At 33.5% G+C, this 15,858-nt stretch overlaps 1 protein-coding gene across 3 annotated transcripts in view; it reads left to right on the top strand.

The window, feature by feature from the left end:
• The window catches only part of DPH6 (diphthamine biosynthesis 6), a 475,226-nt gene that overhangs the window by 166,515 nt on the left and 292,853 nt on the right, over positions 1–15,858 (top strand). For all 3 annotated transcript variants that reach the window (XR_004231946.1, XM_031952046.1, XM_031952047.1), the window contains exon 6: positions 12,873–12,934. Coding sequence is in view for 2 of the 3 variants with exons in the window: in XM_031952046.1 (XP_031807906.1) it covers positions 12,873–12,934 (62 nt within the window). In the remaining variant the exon portion in view is untranslated. The remainder of the gene's footprint in view (positions 1–12,872; positions 12,935–15,858) is intronic.

Below are 15,858 nucleotides of genomic sequence, written 5' to 3'. Positions count from 1 at the left end.
TTATGTCTATAGTAGCCCAATGATTTATACCTCTGTTCAAAGTGCACTTCAGTTTTTAAATTTAAAAAAAATTCTCTTCCTCCCACTCCCCTCTTTCTGTTCTCTATTGAGAAAGACAGACTTTTTTTTAATAACAAAATTATTTTGCATAGTTAATCAGAACAAATTTTTATATTGAAGATGTCTAAAAGAAGTATCTAAATATGCACTGAGTTCATCATGTCTCTGTCAGGAGGTGGGTAGCATATTATAAATCCTCAGGAATTAATGATTAATCATTATGTTCATCAGAATTTATAATATATACACATATACAGACACACACACAAAATCTTGAAATTTTTGTACCTTTTGAACTAAACTGCTAATTACTTTTCAGATTCATTCTTCTCATTTCTAACTCATTTCTTTTCCAATTTTTTCTCAAGTGCACTAATTCTATTTATTAAAAAATTTTAAACTTTTTAAAAAGCTCTTACTCCATATATTTGAGGAATTCTAGTTGAATTTGTGTCTCTCCCATATTTTTCTTTGAGGTATTATTTGAGTATAATTGGAATTATCTTCTGGATTTATGTCTTGAGTATACTGCTATCATAGTGGCTTATTATAATGGAGTTATTTATTTATTGTCCATTATTTAGGGATGGGCTCTGTCACAATTCAGGAGGGAAGATCTCAGCTGGTCTTTTTGCTGATCTTTTGGAGTATTGGGTGTTTGGTTATTCTAGGATCTCAGGAACATGCCAGGGATTTGCACACTTAGTTTTCTCAAAGTAGTCTGATCCAGGGCAAAATCTGATTGCTGCCATCTGGTTTGAACTCTGTAAATTTCTAATTTGGGTTTAGGTCTATGCAAAGTAGCCTGCTGGGACCAGGAGATCATTATATATTTCAACAAAAATACTATATGATGATCAATTCTGATGGATGTGGCCCTTTTCAACAATGAGGTGAACCAAATCAGTTCCAATAGTAATGAATTGAATTAGCTACACCCAGTGGAAGAACTCTGGAAATGAGTATGAACCACTACATAGAATTCCCCATCCCTCTATTTTTGGCCGCCTGCATTTTTTATTTCCTTCACAGATTAATTGTACGCTATTTCAAAGCCCGATGCTCTTTGTACAACAAAATAACTGTGTGGACATTTATACATGTATTGTATTTAACATACACTTTAATATATATAGTATGTATTGGTCAACCTGCCATCTGGAGGAGTGGGTGGGGGAAAGGAGGGAAAAATTGTAACAAAATGTTTTGCAGTTGTCAATGCTGAAAAATTACCCATGCATATATCTTGTAAATAAAAAAGCTACAATAAAAAAAAGTAGCCTGCTGTTAGAGACCCCCTTCTGACTCCCCATCACCAAGCTAGAGAAATTTCTTGATTCAGAGCGGCAAAATTGAAGCTTCCTTGTTGATCTGATATTTTTGCTCTCCTATATTCTCCTGGCTAGACTAGATATTAAAAATAAGACTCTGTGCAGCTAGCTTCCTCTTCTCAGACCACCATGGATCTTTGATCCAGTACTGGGTAGTGAGTGACAAAGTTGGCACTTCTAACCTGTCCCTGTTGTAGTGCCCCAGAATGGATCTGAGATTAGTCCCATCTGGATTTGAGACCACTCTTGCCTCAATATACATCCTCTCCCTAAATGCTGAGGTGTATGCTCAGATATGAAGTGTCCTCATATCTCCTTGCTTGTCTCCTTACATAGTGCAGAGCTGGAGAAATAACTCACCATGGCTTTTTTTTCCACCCTGGATTTCCTCCTCAAGATTAGATCTAGTGTATTTTCTAGATCTGTTTAGAGGAGTAGGTGAATGGACCTCATCAGCACATCACCCCTGCTTACTATCTATCTTTCATCTTGACTCTGACTCTTTTTGTTAACTTTCTTTAATTTTTCATTTGTGGAATAAAACAAGATTTTCCATAACATAGTACAATAAAAAAGATGAATTTAAATGTGCAATAAAATTATCATGTAAATTTATTTTTTCCCCAAGATAGCTACCATGAGACTGAAATAGATATATATTTGCAAAATTATTTTATTCATTCTTCTATTTATCAGTTATTTCTCTGGATGCAGATAATGTCTTTCTTTATATATCCTTTCTAATAAATTTGGATATTTATAGTATACAATATATTTAACTCAATTATTTTTTAAAAAATATTGCTGTTACTATATACATTGTTCTCTTGGTTCTGCTCATTTCACTCTATTATTTCATACAAGTCTTTCCATGTTATAGTGATATCATTGAGCTTATCTTTTCTTATAGCACCATGATGTTCCATCACAATCATATACCAGAATTTGTTCAGCCATTCACCAACTGATGGGCAACCTTGCAGTTTCCAGTTCTTTGCTACCGCAAAGAGAGCTATTATAAACATTTTAGAACATATAGTTTCTTTCCTTTTTCCACAATCATCTTTGGAAATAAACCAAGTACTGGTATTGCTGGGTAAAAGGGTATAGGTAATTCAGTAATTCCTTAGGTATAATTCCAAATTGCTATCCAAAATGGATCATTTCACAATTTCATTAACAATGAATTAGTGTCCCACTTTTTCTATATCTTCTTCAACATTTGTCATTTTCTTCTTCTATCATTTTAGCCCGTCTGGTAGGTGTCAAATGATACCTCAAGATTGTTTTAATCGGCATTTCTCTAATCAATGATGATTTAGAACATTTTTTCATATGGCTATAAATTGTTTTGATTTCTTCATTGGAGAACTACCAGTTTCATATTCTTTCACCATTTATCATTTGGTGAATAATATATTCTTATAGATTTGACAATTTTAGATATGAGACCTTTTTCTGAAAAACTGTCCATACAAATTTCCCCCCCTCCAATTTTCTACTTTCTTTCTGATGTTGTTTACATTTATTTTATTTGTGTAATTTTTATTTTTAATTAAAATTAAGTTATTATTATATATATATCATATTATCTAAATTAATTAAAAATTAAAACTTTAATTTAATGTAATCAGAATTATACTTTGCTCTCTATCATAGTCATTTATAAACTGTTTGCCTATCCACAACTTTGATAAATGGTTCATGTTTTAATTTTCTAGTAAAATCTTTAAGGCTCATGTGTCTACTTGATCTTACCTTAGTAAATGTGTGAGAAACTAGTCCATGCCCAATTTCTGCAATACTGCTTTCCAGTTTTCTTAGCATTTTTACCAAAGAAATGAATTCTTGTCCCAAAAGCTTAAGCTTTTACATTTGTCAAATAACAAGGTAATTGTGTTTATTTGCTGATATAAATTGTATGTCTATTCTATTCCATTGACCTAACTTTTTATTTCTTAGGCAGTACGAGATAGTTTTGATAATTACTGCCTTCTAATATAGTTTAAGATCTGGTATTGCTAAATCTCCTTCCTTTGTATTTTTTTCATTTTTCTTTTGATAGTCTTTTTTTACTTTTCCAAATGAATTGTGCTATTATTTTTTCTAATTCAGTAAAATAATGTTTTGGTCAATTAAGTGGGATAATGTTAGATATATAAATTAGTTTGGGTAAAAGTGTCACTTTCTTATATTGGCCCAGCATACCTGTGAACAATTAATATTTCTTCAAATTATTTAAATCTGATTTTATTTAAATAAATTTTTGAAAACAATTTTGTTTACATAGTTCCTGGGTTTGTTTTGATAGTTATACTCCCAAATATTTTATACTGTCTAAAGCTATTTTAAGTGGTCTATTTTTTTTACTATCTCTTCTTGCAGAATTTTGTTTGTGATATATAGAAATGTTATGCCACAGTTCTCTTTTATTGTCTTGACTCAGTTTCTCTAATTATCTTGACTCAGTCCTGCCTCAATTTCCCTGTTTCTCAGTACTGCAAAACCTCCCTCTTTATCAGAATACTTGATAAGAATAAAAGATCTTTTGTTTTAGAACATCAGAATGCTTTTCTCCATCTCAAGCTATTGGAAAGTCAGATACTGTCTTATCAAGATGCATCACCCCATGTCCAGGGTGCCTTCCCCGATTATGTCATCCCATCTCCAAAAAGGGGGTCACCGCACCCTTTCAGAGTCCCATTCCCGGTGTCAGTACCCTGACTCTGCCCCTGCCTCAGTCTACCCTCTGTATCTGAGCCATGTGTATACATGTCATTGAAAACTCTGATTGTAGGCTGGATTCTTGGAGACTATAGTCTCATTCAGCCCTGGGACCAAACATGGATCCATTGGTCCCAGTATATCTCTCCATTTAATAAATTATTAAATACTCTCTACTCTGTCTTGCGCAGTTTCTCCGGCATTACAGAAATGATGATGATTTATATGGATTTATTTCATATCCTGATACCTTGTTAAAATTATTGCCTCAGTTAATTTTTTTAGTTGAATCTTTGGGATTGTCCATGAATATCATCTTATTAACTGCAAAACAAGATAGTTTTATCACCTCATTCCTTGTTGATTCCTTCAATTTCTTTTCATTTTCTCATTGCTATTGCTAGGATTTCCAATACAATACTGAATAATCTTGGTAACAGTGGGCATCATTGTTTCACAGCTGATCATACTGGGAAGGTTTCTAGTATATCCCCATTACAAATAATACTTGTAGATGGTTTTAGGTGGTTTTTATCAATTTAAGGAAAAAATCATTTATATCCATACTTTCAAATGTTTTTAATAGAAAATAATTTTGAACTTTATCAAAAGCTTTTTGGCATCTATAGATGTCATCATGTGAATTTTTTTTCAATTTTGTAATTGATGTAATCTTTTATGTTTTCCGTATTTTAAACCATTCCTGAATTTCTGGTATAAATCCCACTTGTTCATTATGCATAATCCTTGTAATGTATTGCTATAAACATTTAGTTAGTATTATATTTAAAATGCTTGCATCCATATTTATTAATGAAATCTATCTATACTTTTGTTTTTTTCTCCCTGTTTAGTATTAGTATCCTATTTCTTTCATTAAAAGAGTTTAGTAGAATCCCTTCTTTACCTATTATTCCACATAATTAAATAAATTAAACATTGGAATTTGTTCGTCTTTAAATGTTTGATATTATTCACTTGTAAATCCATTTGGACCTGTTACTTTTCTCATACAAAGCACATTAATAGTGTATTCAATTTCTTTTTCTAAAAGATATCCTATTTCTTAGATTAATCTAGGCAATTTATCTTCTTGCAAATATACTTCCATATCACTTAAATTGTTAACTTTATTGACATATAATTGGGCAGAACAACTCATTATAATTGCTTTAATTTAATCTCTGTTAGAGGCATTTTCATCCTTTTCATTTTTAATACTAGTGATTTGGATATCTTCTATCTTTTTAAGGTATTCAGCCTATTTCAAGGAATTTTTAACAAAAACTCATCTTACCTACTACTCATGAATGGAATATTAAAGGTGACTTCCCAATTCTCTGTTTTACATTGTTACTTTGTTTAACAGAATTCAGTCAATAAGTATTTGTTATGTACTAAGTATTTTACTAAGAGCTAGGAGTACATGCATATGCAGAAAGAAAGATATTTGCCCCAAAGAGCTTCCATTCTAATAGAAGAAGATAACACATGAAAGAGAGCAAAGAAGAAGAAGATGGAGAGTGCCTGTGGCAGAAAAATTTCTTTGGAGATAGGTCAGCAGCATAGCTTGGGGAAGAATGAACTTGTAGTTATCTGGGTTGCCTCTTTAAAATGGGGATTGTAGGATTAATCAACCAGGAACAGAGAGAAGTTGTTAGGATTGAGGGTACTTTCAAATATAAAGAGTAGTCCTATAGTGAAGTGAATTTCCAAAATTATAGGCCATTTGATTTGGGGTTTTTAATCTAAATAGTATCAACTTATTAGAAGTTGTCATACGACCAGCATTATTTCCTCAGATTAGAGAAGAAACAAATTGAAAGAATCAAGGCAAAAATAAGCATGTATCCTGTTGAATTATTTTTGTATAAGTGTTTATATGCTTGTCTACGTTCCCCAGTATGGGTCTGGGGATAGTCTTTAATAAATATTGTAATTAAATAAGGTTAAGGTAGGTGTAGCTATTTCTCTATTCCTTAATATTCTGAATCTGAGGAATCCAAATCTTTTCACTTGTCAGGTTTACATATACACTTCATAACTTTTAAGTCCTTTCCTTCTACTGTTTATGACTCCATCATTCAGATAAGTCGTACTAGTCACTGTTAGCTAAAATAAGTGCTTTTGAGAAATTATATCATTTCAAATAAGTTGCAGTATAACATGTATATCAGAATATAATCAGAAATTCATCATTAAAAATACTTACTAAGCATCAACATGAATTCTTATGTCTTACCAGAAATTTTAGAAAAATTAGAAAATATAATGTGTTCTGTAAATGATTAGTAATATTGAATGAGTTTTTGAGATTATAAAGTTTGCTGTAAGAAATGAAAAAAATTTATTTCAGAGAATCCTAGATAGTATGAAATTATGCAGAGTCAAGTAGAATTGGGAGAATAATTTATACAAGGCCAGAAACATTTTAGAGAAAAACAATTTTAAGAGACTTAAGAAGTTAGGATCAATGCTTCTTGTTTCTGAAAGACCTATGATGAAGCTGAGAGAGAGGTTTTGGACATAAGGTACAAAGATATACATTTTTGGACATGGGTATTGGGTAGATAAGTTTTGCTTGATTGCTTATTTGCATAAGAATTTGGGGTGGTAGGTCAGAGCCAAAATGGCAGAGAAGAATTACAATTCTTTCTGACCTTCTCCCATGATTCTCAGATTAATTAACAAATCCAGCCTCTGAATTAGCTCTGGACCAGCAGAATCCACAAACATTGGGAGTGTAAAAAATTACCAGCAAAAGATAATTTTGAAGATTGTCAGAAAAGGTTTATTTCAATCGGCCAAGGAGAGAGGTGGGCCAAGCTCAAGCAGACTGCTAGTGAAGACAGCACAGAACTGGTGTGGTGCAGACTCCAAAGGGCAGAGAATCTATGGAGAAGAATATACAGCAGTGTTAGCTATTTTGTCCTGGCTGCAAGCCAGTAGATCAGCAGAGAAGTTATAAAACATCCACTATAAACACAAAATGTAAAGAATGAACCCCCAAACACCAGAATCTCATGGTTCCTGGCCATGCTCACCCATCACCTGGAGTGAGTCAGCACTAAATCAGCGTAGCTCCTGCCGCTTATAGAGGAAACTTGGAAAACCTCCCCTGCCCTAAAAGCAGACCTTAACTTTTTTTTTTAAATGAGTAAAAAAGCAAAAAGAGCTATGTAGTTTTTATGGTGAAAGAATAGATTTCAAACTCTGAGGAGACTAAAAGCAGATTGTCTCTAGATGAAGCCCACAAAGGTGATATGACCTGGTCCCCATCATACAAGGTTCTCCTAGAAGAAATTAAAAAGGATTTTAAAAGAGAGCTAGAAGAAAAAATAGGGAAAGGAAATGAAAACTTTGCAAGAGAGTTTGGAAAAGGCATATAACTAATTAAAAGACAGATTTGATAAAATGGAAAAAGAAAACAACTCCCAGAAAGATAGAATTTGTGAAATGGAAAAAGAAAATAACTCCTTAAAAAACAGAATTTGTGAAATGGAAAAAAATTCCATAGAACAAAACAACTCATTTAAAAATTCAATTGGACAAATACAAAAAGAAGTAAAAGAAGAAAAAAGTAAATGAAGAAAATAATTCACTAAAATGCAGAAATGAACAAATGGAAATGAATGATTCAAGGAGACAAGAAGAATCAGTCAAGCAAAACCCAAAAAATGTAAAACACCTAATTGGAAGAATACCTAGAAAATAGATCTAGAAGAGACAATCTAAGGATTATTGGACTCCCTGAAAATCATGATGAAAAAAAGAGCCTAGACACTATTTTTCAGGAAATCATCAAAGAGAACTGCCTGGATGTCATAGAATCAAAAGGTCAGATAGCTACTGAAAGACTTCACTAAACACTTACTGAAAGAAACCCCAAAATTAAAACTCCAAGGAATATTGTGGCTAAATTTCAGAACTATCGAATCAAGGAAATAGTATTACAAGCAGCCAGAAAGAAACAATTCAAATATGTAGAAGTCACAATAATGATTACCCAGGATCCTAGTAGCTTCCACCTTAAAGGATTAAAGGGCCTGGAATCTGATATCCTGAAAGGCAAAGGAACTTGGAATGAATAATTTACCTTGATAAACATTTTCTTTCAGGGAAGAAGATGGACATTCAATGAAATAGGTGAATTCCATTTATTTCTGATGAAAAGACCAGAGCTACCCAAAAAATTTGACCTCCAAATATAGAACTCAAGAGAAGCATAAAAAGGTAAAAAGAAAAGAACTCTTGAGAACTGTATTTCTGTTATGGATTATACATAGAGAGTGCATGTTTAATCTGACTTTACTTTATAATATAAAAAAGAAACTAGAAGTGAAAGGGGGATTTGTGAAGACTGCGTATTTTAAAATCAGCCAGAGTCAGGAATTCAGGTTAAGGGAAAATTCTCGATCTTTATTCTTTGCAGAGGTGAAGGGGGAATGGCGATAGAAAGTGAGAGTAGTCACAACACAAACCGGAGCAGCAGTCTCTTTGCCTCTCTCTCTCCTCCCTTCCCAATCGTCTCTATGTCATTTCCTATATAACACATCAAAACTTGCACAGAGAGTGGACGGGGCCATTCTTTCTCCAAGCATATATTAATAGAGTATCGTCCAATTGCTATTTAGCCTCATATGCTTGGGACCTCAGTGCATCAACTCAAGTTTCAGCTAGGGATTGTACAGGAAAAAGAGGAAAGTGGAAGTAAAATGAAAAAAGTTACATCTCAGGAATAAGCAAAGAAAACCTATTATAATTAAAGGAAATAAGGGAGGGTAATGAACATTGTATGAATCTTACTCTCATCAGATTTGACTCAAAGAAAGAATATTAATCATTTTGGTTTCACCAAGAAAATTCTCTCACCTTATAGAAAAGTGGGAGAGGAAAGCAGAAAGGGGAAAGAATAGGACAAGTAGAAGTGAAAACAGAAATAGTAGGGGAAAGGTATAAGAAAGGCTAGGGTCTCTAATGGGAGGACTGCTTGAGACAAGTAGTGGTCATAAGCAAAATAATGAGGAGGAGGAAAAGGGGAAAAGGAAAAAGAGAAGTATAATTCTGGAGTAATAAGATGGCAGGAAATACAGAATTAATAGTTTTAACCGTAAATGTGGATGGAGTGGACTCTCCCAAAAAGCGTAAGCAGATAGCAGAATGGGTTAAAAGCCAGAATCCTACCATATGTTGTTTACAAGAAACACATTTAAAGCAAAACAATACATACAGAGTAAAGGTAAAAGGATAGAGCAGAATCAATTATTCTTCAGGTGAAGTAAAAAAAAGCAGGGGTAGCCATCCTGATCTCAGATCAAGCAAAAGCAAAAATTGATTTAATTAAAAGAGGTAAGGAAGGGCACTATATCTTGCTAAAAGATAGTATAGAAAATGAAGCAATATCAATACTAAACATATATGCACCAAGTGGTATAGTATCTAAATTACTAAAGGAGAAGTTAAGAGAGTTGCAAAAAGAAATAGACAGCAAAACCATAATAGTAGGAAATCTTAATCTTGCTCTCTCAGAACTAGATAAATTGAACCACAAAATAAACAAGAAAGAAGTTAAAAAAGGTAAATAGAATATTAGAAAAGTTAGGTATGATAAATCGTTGGAGAAAATTGAATGGAGAAAGAAAGAAGTACACTTTCTTCTCAGCAGTTCATGGAACCTTTGCAAAAATTGACCTTTTATTAGGCCATAAATGACCTCAAAATGAAATGCAGAAAAGCAGAAATAGTAAGTGCATTTTTTTTGGATCATGATGCAATAAAAATTACTTTCAATGAAAGGCCAGGGGAAAATAAAAAGTAATTGGAAACTAAATAATCTTATTCTAAAGAAAGGATGGGTGAAATAGGAAATCATAGACACAATCAGTAATTTCATCTAAAAGAATGACAATAATGAGACAACATATCAAAATTTGTGAGATGCAATCAAAGTGGTAATAAGAGGAAATTTTATATCTCTAGAGGCTTATTTGCATAAACTAGAGAAAGAGAAAATTAATTGTGTTTGCAACTAAAAAAGCCAGAAAAAGAACAAATTAAAATCTCCAATCAAATACCATACTTTACCAAATTCCTTTGCCTTTTGTAATCTCAGATTCCAGGCCCTTCAATCCTTTAATGTGGAAGCTGCTAGATCCTGAGTGATCCTTATTGTGGCTTCTCGGTATTTAAATTGTTTTTTTCTGGCTGCTTGTAGTATTTTTTTCCTTGGTCTGATAGTTCTGGAATTTAGCCATAATATTTCTTGGAGTTTTAATTTTGGGATCTCTTTCTGTACTTGATCGATGAATTCTTTCAATGTCTCTTTTACCCTTTGATTCTATGACATCTGGGCAGTTCGCTTTGATGATTTGTCTTGGCTCATTTTTTCATCGTGTATTTCAGGAAGTTCAATAATCCTTAGATTGTCTCTCCTAGATCTATTTTCCAGATCAGTAGTTTTCCCCATTAGTTATTTCACATTTTTATTCTTTTTCTTTTTCTTTTTTTTGGTTTTGCTTGACTGATTCTTGTTGCTTTATTGAGTCATTCATTTCCATTTGTTCAATTCTGAATTTTAGTGTGTTATTTTCTTCACTAATTTTTTTTAACTTCTTTTTGTAGTTGTCCAATTGAATTTTTGAATGAGTTCTATGGAATTTTTTTCCATTTCACAAATTCTGTTTTTTCAGGAATTATTATTCTATATTTCTATTTCTATTTTAAAAACAAATTTTGTTTTTTAAGAAGTTATTTTCTTTTTCTATTTCACAAATTCTGTTTTTCTGGGAGTTGCTTTCTTTTCCCATTTATCAAATCTATCTTTTAATGAATTGTATACTTTTTCCATTTCATTATGTCTATTTTGTGTTGCCTTTTCCAAACTCTCTTGCAAGGCTTTCATTTCCTTTCCCCATTTTACTTCTAGTTCTTTTTTAAAGATCCCTTTTAAGTTCTTCTAGGAGAGCTTTGTGTGATGAGGACCAGGTTTATTCCACATTTTGGAGCTTCATCTAGAGACAATCTGCCTTTGGTTTCCTCAGGATTTGAAATCTGTTCTTCTCTTTCTCCATAAAAGCTGTCAATTGTTAAGAGTCCTCTTTACTTTTTTACTGATTAAGTTAAGTTAAGGTCTGCCTTTAGGGAAGGAGAAGTTTTCCAAGTGACTGCAGCTACACTGGGTCAGTGCTGATTCACATCTCATGCTGGCTCTACCATGTGGAGTTGTCAGCAATGCCCCAAGGCTTTGAGCTGTCTGCTCTGGTGTTTGTGATCAGCTGCTTGGGCCTCGCTATCTCTCTCCCCTTTCCAATTGAAACAGACCTTCTCTGGTCTTCTTTTTCCCTCCAATTCTCTGCCTCAAAGAAGTCACACTGCTACAATGAGACTGTTCTGCCCCAGTGCCTGGCTCTGTCTGCGCTGGCTTTTGTGGTCAGCTGTTTATGCTTTGCTGGCTCTCTCCTGTTTCCAATTGAAACAGACTATTTTTGGCAATCTTTGAAATTATCTTCTGCTGAAAATTTGTTGCACTCCCAATATTTGTGGGTTCTGCCCATCCAGAACTAATTCAGAAGCTGGATTTCATAATTATTGTGAGGGTTGTAAAGAAGGTCAGAGAGAAATGTGTATCCTCTCTGCCATCTTGGCTCTGCCCCTGGAAGTCCACCATGATCATGGCTCTCTTTAACAACGAGATGATTCAAGCCAATTCCAATTGTTCAGTGATGAAGTAAGACATCTACACCCAAAGAGAGGACCATGGGAGCTGAATGTCGATCACAACATAGCATTCTCACAGTTTCTGTTGTTTGCTTGCATTTTGTTTTCTTTGCCAATTTTTTTTTCCTTCCTAATACAATTTTTCTTGTGTAGCAAGATAACTGTATAAATATGCATACATATATTGTATTTAACATATATTTTAACATATTTAACATGTATTGTACTGCCTGCCAGTTAGGAGTGATGGTGGGGGAAAGGAAGGGATAATTTGGAACAGAAGGCTTTGCAAAGGTCAGTGTTGAAAAATTACCCTTGCATATGTTTTGTAAATAAAAAGTTTTAATAAAAAAAAATTTTTAAGAATTTTTTTGTTTTTTTTGTTATTTTTTTCATATTGGATTGACTTTAGATTTTCTTCTTCTCATTGTTTATCACAGTTCCTACAGAAGAAGATTAATAAATCCTTATTTACTGAATGAGCTCTTGTCTACTGAAATTTTTCCTTTCTCTGAGGCTCTGATGAGACACCATTTTTTTCCTGTGGTAGTTTTCTTTGATTCTTACTTCTCCCTCTGAAAAAGATCATCCTCTCTCATTTTCATTTATGTACTTTTACCTCTGTCATATTCTACCTTGCATCCTAATTATGTATGTGGTACAATATTTCTAAAGTTAGTATCTTGAAGGAAGAAAGTTAATTTGAATCATCACTATCTATCATGGCCATATGGTTTATAGTTGTTAAATTGACTTGAATTATTAAATAAAAATTTTCAAAACAAGAATTCATAATTTGGTTGACATGCAATGCAAAAGAAAGGGAGATCACCCATGCCCTCCCCCAGATAATTACTAATAATGTTTGCTAGGTAGGTGTACTTTTTGATCACAACAATGTCAAATATATAACATAAGCTAAAAAGAGTGGTTAGGAGACTTGTTTTGATTTTAGAACCCATGGATTTATCAAATAACTATTTAAAATTACTCATCTCTAAAAATCAAAATTCTGAAAAAAATCTCCCATTTTTTGGTCAGGGTTAAATCCAGATAAACATCTTGGGAAAACACTGGATCAAGTGGAATCTGATCTCTGTGAGGTAAGAAATACTTATGGTTGTTCAAAATCTGTATTTTAAAGGAGAAAAAAGATGTACTACTCCTAGCTAAAATTAGCTTCACATTATAAATATCACAAAATCAAGTTTTAAGTTTCTAATGTGCAAGTTCTTTAAAAAGTCTTATGAGTTAGCAACAGTCCACTTGGCCTGAGGCCCAAGAAAGTAAATTTTACTATGTAGTATGTTATAAAATTTTCTTTGTTTTCTTGCCATTCTAAAAACTATTGTTATTATCTTGGGAAATGTGGCGATACTTGGCAAATATTTTATATGGTACTTAAACAATTTTCATGCAAAAATAATATTAAATATATTTCAGGCAATGTCATTGTTATTTTTCTTTATCCTTTAAAATTAAGTGATACAGCAATTATCTTCTCTTATATACAAGTGTTTTTATGTTAATGCTAGCGAAAGTTTTAGAAGTATTATATTTAGCTTAATATAGACTATTTACTGCTTAGAATTTCCTTTTATGAAACCAAAGCATGACCACAAAAATAATGAGTGATATTTTTCAATGTATCTCTAACATGGTTTGCTTTTTCTACCCCTCTGGTAACCGTACACATGTTAAATACCAGTTTTAGCTACTTAATTTCCTTATCTATTGTTAAGGACCATGCCTAGGTGAAGGGGCAGATCGGTTCTCCGAGAGATTCCACAGCTGTGAATCATAACATCTGAAAGAGTTGCAAGGCAGTCTTTGCTGACACAAGTGTTGTAGACTGGGAATGAAATAAATCAGAGACAGAAGGAACAGGAGGGAGGTCAGACAACACAACAGCCGCTCAGTGAAGAGGTCAGAGAACAACTGCCCCTCAGTTTCCTTGTATCATCCTCTCACATGAGGAGATCCATTCTACAGGTCTGGGTTGGATCTCCAGCAGCCACTGGCAGATGGCTCCTGTATCACAACAATCTATAAAATAGATATATAATGGGAAAACATTTCCAGATGTCAGAAAGGACACATGTCTTTCTGAGCTCTCCTCTACCCTCAAAATATTTTTACAAAACAACCTCTGAATTATTGCTTGACTATCAGAACCCACGAATATTGGGAGTGCAACATAATTACCAACAAAAGATAATCTTGAAATTCACCAGAAAAGGTCTATTTTTGCTTATACACGAGGATGGAATGGAGCTCAGCCAGGCACAGACTCATGTAGATGAACAGTGAGAACATGGAGAATAGCTTACGCTGAGCAGGGTTGGGGCAGGGGCAGGGGGGGCAGGTATGGTCTCTGCCAGCAGAAAATCTGTGGGGACAACTCTACCATAGTGTTGGCTACTCTGCTCTGGCAGCAAGCCAGTAGATCAACACAGAAGCTATAAACACAGAGGTAAAGACTAACACACCAAAACACTAGAGTCTCCTGGGACCTGGCCACACCTACATAGCACTGGGGGGGACTCAGCACAATCTCAGTGCAAATGCTAATCCCAGCTGATCCCAGTGCAGCCATTGCCTTCCACTGCCATTTCACTGCCAATTGTTGTTTGCCAAAGAAAGCTCGGTAAGCCCTCATTGCTCCAAAAGCAAACTGCAGCTTTTTTTGTTTGTTTGTTAAAATGAGTAAAAAGGTAAAGCAGGTGGAAACTATAGATAACTTCTATACTGAAAGAAAGAAGATTTCAAACCCTGACGAGACTAAAAACAGTTGGTCTCTAAATGAAAACCCCAAAGTGGATATGATCTGGTCCCCACCACATAAGGCTCTCATAGAAGAAATTAAAAAGGCTCTTAAAAGAGAGCTAGAAGAAAAATGGGGAAAGGAAAGAGGATCTGGATAGGGCATATAATTCATTAAAAGATAGAGTGGAAAAAGAAAATAACTCCCTGAAAAACAGAATTTGTGAATTGGAAAAAGAAAATAACTCCTTAAAAAATAAAATTGACAACATGGGAAAAAAAAATTCCATAGAACAAAACACCTTAATTAAAACTCAATTGGACAATTACAAAAAAAAAAATTAATAATAATAAAAAAGTAAATGAAGAAAATAATTCATTAAAATCAAAATTAAACAAATGGAAATGAATGACTCAAGGAGACATAAAGAATCAGTCAAGCAAAACCGAAAAAATGGAAAAAGTGTTAGATACCGACTTGGGAAAACAACAGAACTGGAAAAAAGATTTCAGACAGATAATCTAAGGATTATTGGACTTTCTGAAAATCATGATGAAAAAAAGAGTCTAGTCACTTTTTTTCAGGAAATCATCAAAAAGAACTGCCCAGAAGTCATAAAAGGTAAAATAGAAAGAGATCCCAAAATTAAAACTCCAAGAAATATTGTGGCTAAATTCCAGAACTATCAGACCAAGGAATAATTCTACAAGCAGCCAGAAAAAAAAATTCAAATACAATGGAATCACAGTAAGGATTACTCAAGATCTAGCATCGTCCACATTAAAGAATCAAAGGGCCTGGAATCTGATGTTCTGAAAGGAAAAGGGACTTGGTATACAGCCAAGAATAACTTACCCAGCCAAATTGAGCATTTTCTTCCAGGGAAGAAGATGGAAAGTCAATGAAATAGGTGAATTCCATTTATTTCTGATGAAAAAACCAGAGCTAAACAAAAAGTTTGACCTCCAAATATAAGACACAAGAGAAGCATAAAAAGTTAAAAAGAACCTGTGAGAACTGTATTTCTGTTTTGGCTATACGTAAAGAGTATATGTATAATTTGGTTTTATTCTTATAATATAAAAAAAGGATTTAGAGGTTGAAAAGAAATTGTACCAGAAAAAGGGAAAAGTGGAGGTACTACATCTCACAAAAAGGAAAAGGAAACCTATTATATATCTGAGGGAAAGAAGGGAAGAGGATAATCATAGTGTGAATCTTACACTCATCAGAATTGGCTCAAAGAGAAAATATTAGACATAT

Source organism: Sarcophilus harrisii, chromosome 2, assembly GCF_902635505.1.
Source record: "Sarcophilus harrisii chromosome 2, mSarHar1.11, whole genome shotgun sequence".
Taxonomy (NCBI): Eukaryota; Metazoa; Chordata; class Mammalia; order Dasyuromorphia; family Dasyuridae; genus Sarcophilus; species Sarcophilus harrisii.
The sequence above is the reverse complement of the archived record's forward strand: the minus strand, read 5'-3'. Positions and strand labels throughout refer to the sequence as shown.